The 17,278-nt window shown below is 59.4% G+C and overlaps 1 protein-coding gene across 1 annotated transcript; it reads right to left on the reverse strand.

Moving 5' to 3' along the window:
• Positions 1–12,693: 12,693 nt before the first annotated feature.
• PIRT (phosphoinositide interacting regulator of transient receptor potential channels) lies at positions 12,694–17,012 on the reverse strand. The gene is made up of 2 exons (XM_053995008.1): positions 16,976–17,012; positions 12,694–13,158 (listed from the first exon to the last, which is right to left on the reverse strand). Exon 2 carries the CDS (start codon positions 13,132–13,134, stop codon positions 12,736–12,738), a length of 399 nt encoding a protein of 132 aa, XP_053850983.1. The 5' UTR covers positions 13,135–13,158; positions 16,976–17,012; the 3' UTR covers positions 12,694–12,735.
• Between the last annotated feature and the right edge of the window lie 266 nt (positions 17,013–17,278).

Consider the following 17,278-nt stretch of genomic DNA (forward strand, 5'->3'; position numbering starts at 1 on the left):
CCCTTTTGTCAAAAATTCGGTGATCTACCATGAAAAACCCCTCTGGAATATCACCAGAGGTGTCTGCACTCTTCTTCCAGTAACGGCTGGCAGGGACCAGCAAATGCATTTTCTGGGAAGAGCTTCTTTTGAGCAGGTTTTGCCTTAACTCACGTCCCATTTTGCAACAGGAAATGGAGCTGGCAAAGCCATTTTCCTCGTCTCCAGAGTGATTTATCTGCTGGCTGATGGCAAATCTCCCCCGTGGCAGAGCTGTGCCTGCCCAGGAGCACTGCAGGGCACCGGTGCCCTGTGCACGCCCTGGCACAGGAGCCCTGGCCAGCCCGTCCTGCCAGGCTGGAGCCAGGCAGGGTCTGGAATCCCCCGTGGGGTGCCCGAGGGAGGGACTCCGGGCTGTGGAGAGAAGCTGAGAAATATTCCTGGGGGGCAGCAAAGCCCGGGGTCTCTTTACTCAACTCTAAGGTGTGGAGACTCGTAGGAAACCCTCCTTGGATGCCTCAGGGCTTGGAGCTGGCAGCCCCTGGCACAATCCGGGGTTGCAGGTGGCTGCTGTGGATCCTCAGGGGTCCCTGTGGGAGCATCTCCTTGGGGACAGCTGGTGGCTGTGGCCGCTGGGGTGAGGCGTCACCTCCAGCCAGACCTGGACCCTGCCTGATGCAAGGGTTTGCTCCCGAGGTTTTCATTCCCCCCGGGCTGCCCAGCCTCCCCTCTGGTGGCCCCGAGTGACAGCAGCGGCCCTGATGGGGACAGGACCAAGAGCTGCCCCCGGGGGCTGCTCCTGCTGAATCGCGCCCCGAGCATCCCTGGGCCAGGGCTGGGCAGGGTTAAATCCCAGCTCGGAGCCCATCCCCGCAGCTCGGCTGTGCTGGAACCAGCCGGAGCCGGGGGCCGGGCAGCCCCTGCTCGGGGGGCTGGAGCTGTGCAGGGGCTGTGCAGCCTGGGAGAACCTGTTCCTCCAGGATGTGCGAATCCTGCTCGCCCCCCACCCCAGCAGCCGGCTGGAGGAGGAGTTTGGGGTCCCCTGCCAGGTCAGGGGTGCCGGTCCCTCTCCGAGCCGCGGGCAAAGGCGGCTCTGGAGGCAGCAGGGGCAGCCCAGACCCTTTATTCCATCAAACTCCTGCTGCCGGCCCTGTCCTTCCTGGATGCGCGGCTGGCAGGCTGCCCTGGGCAGGGCTGGCTCTGCCCGGGGCGGAGGGCACGGCTGCAGAGATAGCAGAGCTGCTTGTGGCGGTGATAAGGCTCCCGATCTCCTGACAGCGCCTCCGGAGTCTGAGGAACCTGCGGAAAGCTCGGAGATCCTCTTGACATGATTTTGTGTTTGCAGGGGAAAGAATGAATCCGTGTCCCACTGCCTCATTGATTGCAAATGCAGCAGAGCCAACAGCGCCGGTATTTTTAAAAGATTTTTTAAATAAAGATTATTTTTTTCCTTGCACTGGACGCTCCGTGTTGCCAGGGAGGAGTTAATGATGCTGATGTTTGCCACTGATGGTCTGACTCTGATTTATCCCACAAGGGCTACCCCAAATTCCAGCTCTCATCCCCCGTCGTGTGACAGCTGCTCCTCCACGGAGTTACTGCAACCCTCTCCTCTCCTCTCCTCTCCTCTCCTCTCCTCTCCTCTCCTCTCCTCTCCTCTCCTCTCCTCTCCTCTCCTCTCCTCTCCTCTCCTCTCCTCTCCTCTCCTCTCCTCTCCTCTCCTCTCCTCTCCTCTCCTCTCCTCTCCTCTCCTCTCCTCTCCTCTCCTCTCCTCTCCTCTCCTCTCCTCTCCTCTCCTCTCCTCTCCTCTCCTCTCCTCTCCTCTCCTCTCCTCTCCTCTCCTCTCCTCTCCTCTCCTCTCCTCTCCTCTCCTCTCCTCTCCTCTCCTCTCCTCTCCTCTCCTCTCCTCTCCTCTCCTCTCCTCTCCTCTCCTCTCCTCTCCTCTCCTCTCCTCTCCTCTCCTCTCCTCTCGGATTTGCAGTGTACCAGGGCTCTGTTCCCGTGCTGAGCCGCCCCTGGGGTGGCAGCTGAAGCTCTGAATCCTCTCCTGGCCCTGGCAGCTCTGCTCAGCTCCAGCAGCTCTTTGCACTGAGGTCTCTGAGCATTTCCTGCAATGCCCTCAGAGGGTGCCTGGGGCTTTGGGTGAGCAGACCTGGCACCTCCAGCAGCTGGATTTTGCTCAGGGCATCCTCTGTCCTGCTGATTTTGCTGTCTGGCTCTCCATCACTGCCCAGAGCAGGTCCCAGCCCGGGCACTGGGCTGCACTGGGGCAGTGTGTGCAGGTGGGAGCCCTGCTGGACCATCCCACTGCTCCAGGAAGGGTGGCAGAGCTGCCAGCTGCTCCCTGTGGCTCTGTGGCCCTGCTCAGGACAGGGGGAAGAGGCTCTGCTGCCACCAGGCTGCTCCTGCTGGGCCCTGGCAGCCAGCAGCGGGCAGGGGGTGAGTGCAGACTGATTGGAGAGGGTGCAAACGGGCTGTCCATCCTTCAGGGGGTGTCCACGTTTCAGGGGGTGTCCATCCTTCAGGGGCTGTCCTGAGCAGCTGTGCCAGTGTCCCCAGCACAGCAGAGTGACACAGCTCCTTCTGTGCTGGCTGTGCAAGGGCAGCACAGCAGAGTCCTTGTGGGGAGCTGCTCCTCTTCCTCTGCTCCCTCCTGACATCCACGCCTGTCCTTTCCTCTCTCCCTACAAGCAGAGCGAAAGGAGATGTGAATGCCTTAGAAACCCCTGACAATAGCTAAGAAATGGAAGTTCTCTTCAATAAAGACATGTGGAACCAGACCACTGGGACTCAGGGGCCCATTTCCCAGCAGACAGATCCCAGACAAGCCCCAGCAGACTCTGGGGTGCCAAAGGGATGCCCAGGGATGCCCAGGATCAGCCCAGCTCCAGACACAAGTGAGGCTGGTAACATTTGGGCACAACAAGAGGATTTTCCCTCCCTGGAAGATCCAGGCTCACGAGCAAACCCCTGGCACTGCTGGGGCTGCCCCTGGTCCCTGTCCTGGTGCCCAGTGAGGGATCCATGGCAGGGGAGGAGTGGGAAGGAGCCCAGACTGCTCAGAGCAGGGGCAGGTGACAAGAGGGGACTCCTGGAGCCACCCCACAGCATTTTGGGGCTGCAGTGTCAGCGCTGCAGGCTGCTGGGCCACTGGTCTGTCCCCTGTGGTCACTGGGGTGACTGGGGGAGCACAGGCTGGTCGGGGAGCAGAGGGAGCTGCTGGTTCCCAGTGCCCACGTGGGCTCCGTGCCATGGCCACGGGGCTGTGCCAAGCCCAAGGATGTGGAACCACCCCCAGGCTGGAGCACACAGAGCAAGCACAAAACCACAAAAACCCAGAGGGAAAGACAAGCCCTTGAGTCAATATCTCACTGGGGCTGGGCCAGTGCTCCCAGTGCTGCACAGCACCGAGGGACAGGGACCACAGGGGCTTCACCCACTCCTGTCCTCCCACTGGGGCTGTCAGGAGTGGGCTCTGCCCCAGCCTGAGGGATCTGGGACAGCAGGAGAGGGAAGGAGCTGCATCCCTGGCATGGGAAGGACCTCAGGGATCATCAGAGCTGCTGCCCTGGGGGTGCTGGGGTGTGCAGGGTCACGGGTGGGACAGGGGGCAGGAGGAATCTCCGGGTCCCTGCCATGAGCACACACAGCTGGGAGCTTTTCCCTCTCCTTCTGGGCCTGGCTGGTTGCTCCTGCCCGTGCGTGAGGGACGTTGAAGCCACCATGTCCTGCCTGTCACTTTGCCACCCTGAGCCAGCCTGCAAGAGGTGGAGGATGCTGAAGGCACCCTGCACACAAACACAGACGTGTTTGGGTTTGATTCGTGCACGTGTGCCCACACTCACCCTGCTGGGGAATGGCCCAGGTGAGCTGGGGGACTGTCACAGACCACGGGTGGCTCAGAGAGGGGCAAACCTGCGAGTGGGGCAGTGCAGGGTGCCGGGCTCTGCTTGGCCAGGCTGTGGTGGTGCACTGGCAGCCTCTGCTCTTCCACGGGACTGGCTGTGCCCTCTGAGCCCATCCCGGGAGGTCCAGGCACAGGGCTGGCAGCACTTTTCAATGTGGGAATCACCATCTGCCCCTCACCATCCCCAAACCATCCTTAAACCATCCCCAAACCATCCTTAAACCATCCCCAGGTGCACAGGACCAGCCGGTCCCAGGTGCTGCTTTGTCCCCAAGAAGCTCCACTCGGGAGGGTGTGCCCCAGCAGCCCGGGAGGCAGGAGGGACCCGCGGGGACAGGGAGCTCGCCCCAGGTCCCGCTGGGCTCCCTGGATGTTGTCCCCGAGTGCCACACCCAGGCACACACCCCGCCAGGGACAGCCCTGGGATGGTGGCAGAGCCCTCGGCCGGGTTTTACGGGCTGCAGTGACGGGCTCAGCACCGGCCATTAAAAACCCCCGAGCAAATAAAGGAGGGTGTGGGCTGCTGCTGCCCTTCCTTCTCTGCAGCTGCAGGATCCCGCTGGTGCTTGTCCCAGCTTCTTATCCCGAGGCACATCAAGGAAATTCCTGAAGGACCAAGTGCCAAGGGCACAGGGGTGGAAAAACACCCTGGGACCTGGTGAGGGCAAAGCTGAACTCCTGGCCTGGGCATCCTGGGCTGTGGAACAGCGTGAGCCACACGGCCGCCTCCACTCACAGGAAAACCCAGCTCTGTCCCCTGTGGTCACTGCCAACAGGAGAGGAAATCAAGGGAAAAATAAGGAACTGATTGAAAAGAATCTCACTGGCTGTGGGAGGCTTTATAGGGAGCTGTGCGAGGCAATGTCCCTGCTGTGAGTCACTGGTGGGGACACGTCACTGGCCATGTCCCTGCCTGGGACGCTGGCCTGGCTCAGATGCTGACGGTGAGCTGAGCGTGGGTGTGCTCTGACACTCGCCCTGGTGGCAGTGGGGACATCTCCCCCATCCCTGCCTCCTCTCTGCCTCATTCTCCGTTCAAACCCATCTTCCTTGGCTGGTTCATGCTGTGGGGCCACGGCTGGCTCTGGCTGGGGCATCCTCCTGCTGTCACCTCCTTTGCCACGAGCAGCTCCAAGCACTGTGGGGCTGCTCCTTATTTCACTTATTTCACTTTTATTTCACTTATTTCGCAGGAGAACATCCCCGGGGTGCTGGCAGGAAGGAGGACACCATCCCTGCAGCAGTGCTCTCCAGCACTCAGACATCTCCAGCTGCCCTAAGCTTTGCTGGTCACAGATCAGCCCAAAGGGAGCCCTCTGAGGTTCCCAGGCCAGCACCAGCCCCTCCAGGCCCTGCTGATGCTCAGTGGTCCCCATGCTGCAGGACCAGGCTGCAGAGACCAGGCAGGACCTGATCTTTCTGCCCCTTGGGCGGCTGCCAAACCAGCCAGGCATGTTCCAGACAAGCCTGAGATTAACAAGGCCTAATCTCAGAGGCAATGTTCAAGCCTGGTACTTTGTCCCCATTTCTGTGTGTTCAGCATTTGTCACCAGGCTCCTGCAGCACACCAGAGCAGTGCCTTGGTGACACAACTTTCACTTGGATTTTCACTGCTCCCCATTGCTCTGCTGGGAAAGCATTCCCTGTTGGGAAAAGCCTCCCTGCAGCACCCAGGGTGTGAAGGGGGCACGCAGGAGCAGCTGGGTTTGCTCCCTCACACCGAGGTGCTGGTGCTGGATTATCCTTTGGGCTCTCCCTGTTTGCCCAGGGTGGCTGGCCAGGCGTGGCTCGTGCTCCTTGTCCCCCTGAGGCACAAAGCTGTCACGAGAGAGCAGCAGCTCTGCAGGACCCTCCTCTCCCAGCAGCATCTGATGGGAAGCACTGAGGAATTACACCCCAGACAGCAGCCACCTCCAAAGTGCACCAAAACCCCTCCTGGAATTAACTCATCTCATCAAACCAGCTTCCTGTCCATCGTTAATCCATCCCAGAGCACTTCAAAATCTGGTGTTACTCCTGAGAGTGCCTGTCACCAGCAGGAAGCTCTGCCAGGACCTCTGCATCCCCCACACCAGCCAGGCACCCCCGTGCATGCTGAGCTGTGGGTACAGAATCCCAGAATCACTGGGCTGGAAGAGACCTCCAAGATCATCGAGTCCAACCCAGCCCCAACACCTCAACTGAACCCTGGCACCCAGTGCCACATCCAGGCTGTGTTAAACACACCCAGGGATGGTGACTGCACCACCTCCCCGGGCAGCCATTCCAGAACTTTATCACCTTTCTGTGAAATTTTTTTTCCTAATATCCAACCTGTACCTCCCCTGACGTAGCTCGAGGCTGTGTCCTCTTGTTCTGTCAGTGCTGCCCGGTGGAAGAGACCGACCCCACCTGTCTGCACCTCCCTTCAGGGAGTTGTGGAGAGCAATGAGGTCACCTCTGAGCCTCCTTTTCTCCAGGCTGAACAACCCCAGCTCCTCCAAACGTTCCTCACAGGGTTTGTGTTCCCAGCCCCTCTCCAGCCTCGTTGCCTCCTCTGGACGTGCTCAAGCATCTCAGTGTCCTAACATCCTCAACATACCTGTCCCCCGAGGCTCCATCAGGCTGCCTGCTGCTGCCAGGACCAGCAGCTCCTTGCTTTGGTCTCTTCTGGGCGCTCCTCACCCGCTGATGCTTTGGGTCTTCCCGGGGGAAGGAGCCCAAATTCCCACCGTGGCTCGGGGTCAGCTGCCCTGCAGCTCCCTGAGGGGCACCTCGATGTTGAAGCTGTACCAGAAGACCCAGAAGAGGAGGCTGAAGGCCAGCAGCAGGGCCCCCCCGTACACGAAGAAGTCCCAGAAGCTGAGGGGAGCCAAGATGCCCAGGAGGAGGAAGAGGAGCCCCAGGGCATCGCAGAACAGGGCCAGCAGGGCGATGGCAGCGCAGCGCCCCAGCAGGCTCGGAGTGCCCCGCCGGGTGCCCATGGTGCCACCCCGGAGCCCCTCAGGGCGGCGGGGGCAGCAGCATCCCTGCCTTGCCTTGCTCCCGTGCCTGCGCTGCCGCTGCCAAGAGGAAGTACAAATGTCACAACACGCCTCGCAGAACAATCGGCAGGGAGCACACGATCCAGCTTTAACCGTTTCATGGCCCTGCCCCTGCCCGGCCCGCGGCACAGCCCAGGGGGTTCCCTGGGAGCCCACCCCGGGCGCTCTCTGGTCGCCCAGGGGTAGCTGCTTCCCATCCAGTCTGTCCCAAAGGTGCAAATCTGAGCCAGCCCCAGCCCTGGGATGTGAGACCCGGATTTGTCACTTTTAGGCAGCATCCCAGGGAAGTCCGCAGGGCCTTGGCTCTGACATCCCAGAAACAACCTGGAAACGCCCTGCTATTGCCCCTCTTTAGAGGTAAACTGAGGCACAGGAATTTCTCCAGAATGCCAAAATGACATCACCCTTGCGGCACCTCCAAGAGCAGCTCTTGCTGGAGAGCCACCCATCAGGCCAGGTGTGCCACTGCCCACCCCCAAAATGGGACACCAGGAAGCCAGTGAGGAGTCCCCACATCAGCCAGAATCTCCTGGCTGGTCTGGGAGCAGCCAGGGTGACTTGCTGGGGTGCAGGTGTGTGCTGCTCTCTGCTCCCAGGCTGTGGTGTGACACTGGAACACCTCTGCTGTCCTTCCTCTGGGCATCCTCGGCAAACTGGGGAAGATGGTGGGAGGTGAAGAATCCAGGGAGCCCTTGGCTCTGGGAGAGCCCGCCCAAAGCTGTGGGGTGGCAGCTGCCTGTCCCTTCCTTGGCCCTGCAGAGGAGGTCCCAAAGCTCAGGACAGGCCTGAGGGCACAAGCTCAGCGTCAGGGATGGAGCAGTGCCAGGTCCAGGGACCTGCTGGAGGTGGCCTTGGCTCCAGGACGTGCCAAAGGCCACGCCAAGAGCGTCCTCCTGCCAAACCAGGGCACCCAGGGCTCGTCTGCCACCTGGGCAGCCCCAGCACAGCCCTGCCACGAGTGAGGGGGTGGCTGCAGGGCACAGAGGACATTCCCTGCATCCTCTGCTGCCCGGGGTGTTCAAAGTCACGCTGCTCCTGCCTGCCGGCCACACGGTGCACGTCACAAAGGGCAAGCCCAGGGCAGGGGAGGCTGCCCAGCACAGCCATGGTCCTGCCTCCCCACCTTATCCCTCCTGCCACTCCCAAACACACACACACAGCCCTGAGCAAACCCTCTGCTCCCTGAGCTGCTCCTTCCCCTGGGCTGCAGGGGACAACTCTTCCTTCCCTGTGACATTCCCATTCTCTGGACAGACAGACACAATTCTGTCTCTCAGGATTGCACAGAGAGAAGCAGAGAAAACAATCTTTATCTCTGCCCCTTTGTTTCGCCCATGTGGAATGTGGTGTGGAGATTGTTCACCTGCAGGGATTGCTGGGCTGGATTCTGGTGAAGGTTGTTTGGGCTCAGTGCCCAGTGGGATCCAGCTGTGCTGGGCTCTCAGCAGAGTCACAGTTTGAGTTAGTTAGAGAGGGGAGTAAGAAGTGAGTATGTAGAATAGGATAGCATCTCTTTAAATAGTATATTAATGTAATAGAGTCTAGTTTTAATAAAGCTGTCCTTCAGCCTCCTGATCTGGAGCAGACATCACCATTTCTTCCCTGAGCTGGGGTTCACCACATTTTTACTGTACCTCCCCAATTCTCGTGTGCCCAACATCCAGTGTGGAAATAGGGAGGGGTTTTTAGGGTTTTGAACTCGCTGTGGGCACTGAGAGCCCCCTGAAGTGTTTACTCTCACTAAGGACAGGGAAGGCTGCTGGATGTTGGGCAGGGATGGGCAAGTGCAGCTGATCCTGCTGGGATCTCACCCGCTGCCCAGCTGGGAGGAACAGCAGCAGCATGTCGGGGTGCAGGATGACCTGGCAGCCTGGCTGTGGCCCAGGCTCAGGCATGGAGCCAGCCCTGCAGCATCCCAGGGGAACCTGGGCCACCAGACCTCAGCAGCCTGAGGCTGTTTCCAGGAAGGAGCTCTGGAGGGTCTCAGGGGGACGTGAAGCTGTGATCACAGCCACCAGTGGTCACCTGGTGACCCACACCTCGGTGATTTATCCCTCGGTGATTGCCCCAAGGGTGAGTGTGACTGACACCCTGCAATCGTGGGATGGTTTGGGTCGGAAGGGACTTTAAAGAACATCAATTCCAACCCTCTGCCATGTCAGGGACACTTCCCACTGTCCCAGGCTGCTCCCAGCCCTGTCCAGCCTGGCCTTGGGCACTGCCAGGGATCCAGGGGCAGCCACAGCTGCTCTGGGCACGCTGTGCCAGGGCCTGCCCACGCTCAGGGAACAATTCTTAATTCCCAATCTCCCATCCATCCCTGCCCTCTGGCACTGGGAGCCATTCCCTGTGTCCTGTCCCTCCATGCCTTGTCCAAAGTCCCCCTCCAGCCCTCTTTGAACCTCTTTAGGTCCTGGAACTCAGGCAGGATGTGAGATCCTCAGAGAGGGGTCTGCCCCAGGGGTGTGCCCATCTTTGGGCAGGTTTGGGGCTGTGGAAGCCCAGGAATGAGGCAGCTCAGACACCTGGAGCAGGGCGTTCTCCACCCGAGCCTGCCGGGCGGGTTTGCCGCCTGACCTTTGAGATGCAGGGGCAATATTTCCCCTTTGAGCTGCTCTGCAGAGATAATGACTTCTGTAATGGATTTCCTGCTCTTTTTATAGCACAGGGGAAGCTGGCACACCACGTCTGAGCTTGCTTCAGTGAGACATAATTATGTTTGCTGGAAAAGCTGATCTTTTCTCTAAACGTGTTTTCCTTTGGTCTGATCCAAAGCATCACAGCAGGATTCAAACAGGCTTCAGTGGGAGCGAGGAGGAATAGCAGGGAGCAGCCAAACAGGGGCTGGGAGGTGCTTGGGAGCAGCCCAAAGGTGGGAACTTCCCCATGGGCTGATCCAAGGTCCATCCAGCCCTGCCCAGCAACGGCAGGAGGACACAGCAGGTGAGCTCTGCAGCCCTCCTGGAATCTGCTCCTCGTGGACTTCTCCAGCACCCACCACTGTTAGATTATGGAATTTAAATGGCACATTCTTCTCTCTTGCTTCTACTGTCTTTCTTTTTTTTTTTTTTTTTTTTTTTTTTTAATCTGTTGTCCATAAAACCATTTAAATCCACATATACTCCCTGTCTCTGCAGCCTCCCTCATCCCAAGGAGGCAAAGGTTCACTGGTGCCACAACACAGAGGCAGAAATTCATTTCCCTGCAGCACTGTGGGGTTTTGCTGGGCCACAGCAGGGCGTGAATTTTATGCCAGCATGTCAGTTAATCTGACTTTCCCCTCAATTATCCTCCTATTTTTAATTTGACTTTCCCACAGTTATGCCCCTGCTGTTAATCTGACTTTCCCCTCAATTATGCCCCTATTGTCAATCTGATTTTCCCACAGTTATGCCTCTGCTGTTAATCTGACTTTCCCCTCAGTTATCCCCCTATTTTTAATTTGACTTTCCCACAGTTATGCCCCTGCTGTTAATCTGACTTTCCCCTCAGTTATCCCCCACCTGTTAATCTGATTTTCCTTAACGTTCCTGTCCCTTTGCCTCCCTGTCCCACCACAGATCTGGGCAGCAAATAGTGAGCTCCATCTGATGGATCCTCTGATGGATCCTCTGATGGATCCTCTGATGGATCATCTGATGGATCCTCTGATGGATCCTCTGATGGATCCTCTGATGGATCATCTGATGGATCCTCTCCTCAGCAGGCTCTGCTGGTCCTTGGCAGTTTCCTTTTCCCTGGCAGGCTCCATCCTCCTGCCAGGCACGTTCCTGGTCCCTGCACAGAGGTGTTCACCCAGCACCCAAGGCAGCCCCAGCCCCACTCCTTGTCCTCCCCCTGTCCTGAGCCAGCCCCCCTGGCCAGCGGGTGCCACACCACCCCAAACTCTGTCACCACACCCTCTCCACACAGCAGAGATGTGACACCAGAGCAGCCACGTGCAAATCCCTTGGGAACGTTTGCCTTTAATGAAACCTCATGTTCTTGTTATAAATGACCAGGCTGGAATCCAAATCAATTCTTGGTGACTTTTTATCACACCAACATTTCACTGACTGCCTCCCCCTTGGCCATGGGCAGCAGGAGCTCCCTGTCTCCTCCTGGCAGTGCCAGCCCTCCTGGAGCACCCCCGTGGCCGGGCAGCCCTGGCTGGGCACAGCTCCGTGCAGCAGGACCCCTTTCCAGGTGCCCTCCATCCACGCAGCTCCAGGGCTCGCCCCTGTGCCCACACCTGCAGCCAGCTGGCACCTGGGGCTGCTCTCCACCTCGCTCCCCAGTTTCCCATCCTGAATCCCGGTGTCCATCGTGTCTCCAGCTGCAGCTGCCCCAGCAGGAGTTCTCATGGGCAGCCCTGCTGGGGCAGTGAAGCAGCAGTGGCTGGTGCCCGCTGCCAGGGCAGGATTGCAAACAGCAGCCGAGCGTGGCATGACACGAGGGATGGCTGAGGAACAAACAGCTTTGCTGGCTCCTGTGCCAGGTCTGGCACCAAGCTGGCACTGCCTGCCCAGGGATGCCTGCACCACTCAGGAAACAAAGTTCAGGGCCCGGCTGAGCCTGGGGTGAAGGGACCTGTGTGCTCAAGCACTCCCAATCCAGCTGTGCCAGCTGCCAGGATGGGACGTGCCACCTCCAGCACTGCCCACACGGATCATGGAGAGGATGGAGGGGATCTCCAGGCACACAGCCCTGGTCACAGACTGGCACCAGTGCCAGGGTGAGCCCCAGCTCCCTGTCAGCCAGGCTGGGGAAGCACAAAGGCTTCAGCTCCCAGGCCTCTTGGAGCACACCTCCAGGCAGAAACGCTGATGTGGCACCGGCTTCAGAAATGGGGCAGGTCAGCAGAGACCAGGAGGGGGTTGAGTTTCCTGGGAGGGAATCACCCTCAGCCCTGAGCACAGGTCCCACAGCTCAGACCATTCCCACACACATTTCCCTTGTCCCTGCCCTGCCAGTGCCTGGAGCAGCAGGGCCTGGGACCCTCTGCAGGGTCTGGGACCCTCTGTAGGATCTGGGATCCTCTGTAGGATTTGAGATCCTCCGTAGGATTTGGGACCCTCTGCAGGGTCTGGGACCCTCTGTAGGGTCTGGGACCCTCTGAAGGATCTGAGACCCTCTGTAGGATCTGGGACCTTCTGCAGGATCTGGGATCCTCTGTAGGATTTGGGATCCTCCATAGGATTTGGGACCCTCTGCAGGGTCTGGGACCCTCTGAAGGATCTGAGACCCTCTGTAGGATCTGAGACCCTCTGTAGGATTTGGGACCCTCTGCAGGGTCTGGGACCCTCTGAAGGATCTGGGACCCTCTGAAGGATCTGAGACCCTCTGCAGGGTCTGGGATCCTCTGTAGGATCTGGGACCCTCTGTAGGATCTGGGACCCTCTGCTTCTGCTGTGTCTCCTGAAGCTGTGCAGATCCTCCAGCCCCTCTGGTAAATCGGGGAGCTTGAAGGAATTGTGGCTCCTCTCTGCTGGTGGATCCTGCAGAACCTCCTGGGGGATCTGGGCTCCTCTGGGGTTTTGCTTCAGCCCAGGCTCCTCTGGGGCTGTGCTTTACCCAGTTGGTGCTGTTGGGTCTCTCTTTGGACAGGGGGGTGATGTGGAGACCTTGGACCTGCCTTGCTGGGCTCAGCTGAAAATTCCCACTCCTTTTTTCCCTGGGATGACTTGGAGGAAGTACAAAGTGGATTTTCACACTGGAGACCATGGAGGGAAGACACTGACCGGGGTGAAATCCTCTAGGGAGTACAAGAAAGTGTTTGTTTTCATGGCTGATCAACGTGGGTTGGTGGAGGGCAGGGGAAGCTTCTCGGGAAGGTCCTGGCTGCCCTCAGCGGTTGAAGAAGAAGGACTTGAGGCTCTGTAGGAACTGGGACTTCTGCCTCTGCTTCTGCTTCTTGCGGATGATGGGGATCCAGACCAGGCCACAAACCAGGAGCATCAGTCCCAGGGACAGGAAAGCCGGGCCTGACATCTTGTAAACCTTCTTGTTGTTGGTCAGGAAGCAGGACAGGCTGGTGATGACCACCCCGAAGAGGAAGATGGCCACTCCCACGGACACCACGATGACGGGTTTGTGGTAAATGTCCCACTTGCTCCTGGAGGCGCTGGTCCACACGGACTCGCTGCGGGAGCTCGTGCACAGCGTGCTGCCCGTGTCACTGGTGATCAGCTCCTTGCACTGCGGGGACTTCTCGCTCCCCTCGGGGCTCTTGGCGGGGATTTCCATGCTGCTGGGATGGGAGGAGGACACCTGGCACGGACAAAAGAGAAAGCAGAGCAGGGCAGGTGATGGAGCAGGGAGGGTGCTTGCCTTTGGTCATCAGTGGTGCAGGGGGAGGAGGTTTTGGGGGTCACTGCAGGGAAAGGAGAGCATCACACCCATGGAATGGCGGACCAGGCAACGGGGTCCTGCAGAAGGGTGGGCAGAAGGATGGGCAGTGCCACCACTGCGGTGCCCAGCACAGCTCTCCCCAGGTGCCACGCAGACCTTTAGCCCACGTGGGCTTCGATCCAGAGCAGGTAACCCAAACCCCCCTGCAGCCCCTCACGGCTGTGTTTGCTCTGCTCAGCCGGGATGGCTCTCCAGGAGCTGGCACCTCACAGGGGATGCCAGGCTGGCTTTGCTCCCTGCCTGTGCCCGGGCAGGTGTGCAGGGGGTGACCCCAGAGCCCCTCAGCCCCAGCTCTTTCCCCGGAGCTGCTGATCCATGTGGGAGCATGTTCCACATCAGGCTGCAAGGCTGGCACAGCTCCAGGGGCTGGAGGAAACCTGCCCAGAGCTGGGCCGTGCTGGGCTCAGTGCCCACCTAGGGATGCTGATGGATGGGTGCCAGCCAGCACCTCCCTCACTCCTTCACCTGTGTCCCTGCCAAGCTCCGTGGTTACTCTGAGAAGAGACAGATGTAATTTTGTCATTTAGTCCCCCCAGCACAGCCACTGCTGCAGAGCTGGTGGTACTGACATCTTTCGGGGTGTTTCAGGTCTGCCAGGCTTGGACAAACAAGCACAAAACAAAAGCCAAGAGCAGTGGACAGGGTTTGCAACCCTCCTGTCTGGAGTTCTCACTGCTGACTGTTGAAACAGGAAAACAGGGGCAGGGCAAGGGGCACATTTCTGATAGAGAATCCCAGAATCCTCTAGGTTGGAAAACCCTCCCAGCCCATCAATTCCAAGCTGTGCCCCATCCCCACCTTGTCTCCAGCCCAGAGCTCTGAGTGCCACCTCCTTGGGAATTCCTTGGGCACTCCAACCCTCCCTGGGCAGTTCCAACCCCTGAGCCCCCTTTCCATGGGAAAATTCCTGCTGGTGCCCACCCTGAGCCTGCCCTGGCCCAGCCTGAGGCCGTTCCTTCTCCTCCTGCCCACTGAGGCTCTGCATGGGCAAAATCTTTGCTGTGCTGCTGCCTACACAACCCACCCTGGGATCAGCCCAGCCCCCCAAAACCCCACCAGCTGCAGCTCTGCAGGGAAGTGCCCAAATCCTGAGTAATTCCAGGTGCCACCATCTGCCTCACCCGGAGCACTGCTGCCTTCTGCTCCCCCTCTTCCAGTGCAATCCAGGCCTTCCCTGAAATTTCATCCTGGCATTTCTTGTCTTTGCCCTCCTAACGTGCATCACAGAGAGGTTTTATGATCAAGTCTAACTTTAATTTGGCTTTGTGCTGGAATAACCCCACACCTCAGCAGCCTAAAACTCGATGTTCTGTTCCATCTTTTAGGCATCCCATTCCCTGAGTGCTGCCATCCTGATTGTGCATCCCAGGGCAGCAGCTGTGCCCCTCTGTGTGCAGGGCACTAATGTCAGGCTGCTGCAGGAACCAGCAGCTGCCTTTCAGCTTTGCCTTTCCACCAGAGAGGATTTATTCCCCCTTTTATTTCCTGGCAGAACCACCCCTCTCACCACAATTCCCAGACCCTGCTCATTTTCTCAGCACTTCCTGGCAGAGCCTGGTTTTCGGTCACACACTTTTGCCCACTGCTGGCTAATGAAGGATTTCACTCCCTGCCTGGAGCTGGTTTGGGAGCACTGGGAGGATCTGCAGCTCTTGGGAGAGCTAATGCAATTCCAGTTGCTGCTCTGCCCCTGCTCCATCCCCAATCCATCACCGACGTGCTCTGGATGCACTGAGCAGCCTGGCAGGAGAGTGCTATCGGATTTCTCCCGGTTTTTTAGCCATTGTTGGAAGCAGACAATCAGCAGATGACTCTTTGCTGTCTTGAAAATGCCTCCAGAGCACGTCTCAGATTTCACATCTGGTAGTTCTGAAACCCTGGGCAGCTCTCACTGCTGGGGTCTCTCCTTCCCCTCTCCATCAGGGAGAGGCTCCTGGGATTCTCCTCCCTTTGCTCTTCCAGTGCTTTGTGTGGTGAAGTTTGGGCTCTGAACTGGGAAATCTCGGGGGGCTCCTTGCTGGGGACCCCAGAGCCCAGGCACACACACCTCTGGGGATGCTGGGCTGGGGCTGCAGCCCCACATCCCTCTGGGAATCAGCGGTCATGGAAGAGAAAATGTTGAGGACAACCCCAAGTGAGCTCTGCAGTCCAAGGATGTGGCTTGCCCTGATCCCTGCTGGGGAGGAGCAAAGAGCCCAGCCCAGGCCTGGCCTGAGGGCCAGACCCTGCCAGGGGACCAAGTGAGCTCCGCTCTGCCTGGCACCAGTGCCCCAAACTGGCAGGACTGGGTGTGTGGCAGCTCCAGTCACCTGCACACAGGTGTGCACAGGCTTCCCCCAGCTGGCTGTGTGACATCGAGACCCTGCCCCACAGACAGGGGCCTTCCCACGGCCCCACAGCTCTCTGGGGCTTCCAGTGGCCTCTGGATGGCTCGTGATGGTCTCCTGGCAAAGAGCAGCACCGGTGCCCTGCAGAGCCGTGGGGTGGGACCCAGAGGGTTGGGTTGTCCTTCAGCAGGAGATGTGCCCAGCCTGTCACCCCAACAGGCAGCAAATCCTCTCTGGGTCCCAGCTGGGAGTAAAACAAAACCCTGGGGAATGGAGGAAAAGATTTTCCTGCCACTCTGGAGTGTCTTGGTGGGACTCTTTGTCCGGTCCTGGTGTTTAATCTCAGTCCAGGACCCCCCAGGTGACAGCAGCGGGTCTGTGTGTGCCAGGAGAAGGGGTTTGCTGCTCTGCAGGATCCGTGTGCCCATGGAACACGAGGGGAGGAGGCTGCTGCACTCATGGATGTGCACAAACTCAGCAGAAACTTTTCCTAGGATGTTCGTGCTGGCCAAATTTAATCACGAGTGGCTCTCAGCTCCCCGCGAGAGAAATGAACGTTCAGGGACCCAGCACACCCAAGAAACCCCGAAAGATGAAGATGAAGACCCCGTGCAGAGCAGCCCCACAGCCCCGTCTGCCTCGGGCACTGCCCATGGGCAGGTGCTGGGGGCACAGCACCCAAACCCCCGCGAGGGAAACAGCACCAAACCCCCAGGGAGCGAGTGCTGAGCCCACTGCCCACGCTGTGCCTCTGCTGTCCCCGCTGTCACCGGGCTGTGGTGGCTGCAGGTGGCTGGTGGCACTCACTGTGCCCTGGGCACGCCACTGAGTGACCTCGGGCACAAGAGCAGCAGCTCAGGGCAGCTCCAGCCTTGTGCAGCTGTGTGCCAGCCCCAGGAGGGCTGGGCTCTGCTGGGCTCAGCTTAGGAGGGGACGGGGAGGTTGTGGGTGCAGGGGTGGCTGCTAGAGCCCCATTCCTGTCCCCGTGCCCCTGCTCAGCTGGGAGCCAGGAGCGGGCTGGCAGCTGTCCCTGCAGACTGGCTGCTGCTGCTGCCCCCAGACCCTGCGGGCTGCCAGAGGATTCCACCTCCCCTGCAAACCCTGCAGACCCTCTGGGATGGAGCCAGAGGCAGAGACCCCTTGCTGCGGGAGTGGAGCTGGGCTGGGCTGGTGCCTGCATCCCTGAGGAGCAGCTCCCCAGCGCTGCCAGGGGCTGGCTCAGAGCACCTCGGGGACCTGCTGGGCAAGGAACACCTGCAAGTGCCTTTGTGGGGTCAGCCAGAGCATGGGCCCACCTCGGCGGGCTGCTCCCCTCTCCCTCTCCACCCACGGGCACCCGTGCTACTTACTGGTGAGCAGGGAGGGACGGCTGCAGCCCGAGGCCCCTTCTCCAAAGGCAGGCTCACCCCAAGCCCCACATCCCTCTGGGTGTTGCCTGCTGGGCTCTGTTGAGTCTAATAAACAATGGAGCATCCCGGCTCCGATGATCTCACCAGCCCATCAGGATATCGTTTAACTCCTTGTGTCCCTGCCCCCGGCTCCTGGGCGGTGTGCTGGGAGGGCTGCATGCGAGGCAGGGCAGGGCCTGGAGCAGGAGCCCAGCGCTGGGGGCTTGGTGCTGATCCAGCCTTGGATCATCGGCAAGTTCCTGA

Source organism: Vidua macroura, chromosome 19 (assembly GCF_024509145.1).
Source record: "Vidua macroura isolate BioBank_ID:100142 chromosome 19, ASM2450914v1, whole genome shotgun sequence".
In the NCBI taxonomy this organism is placed as follows: domain Eukaryota; kingdom Metazoa; phylum Chordata; class Aves; order Passeriformes; family Viduidae; genus Vidua; species Vidua macroura.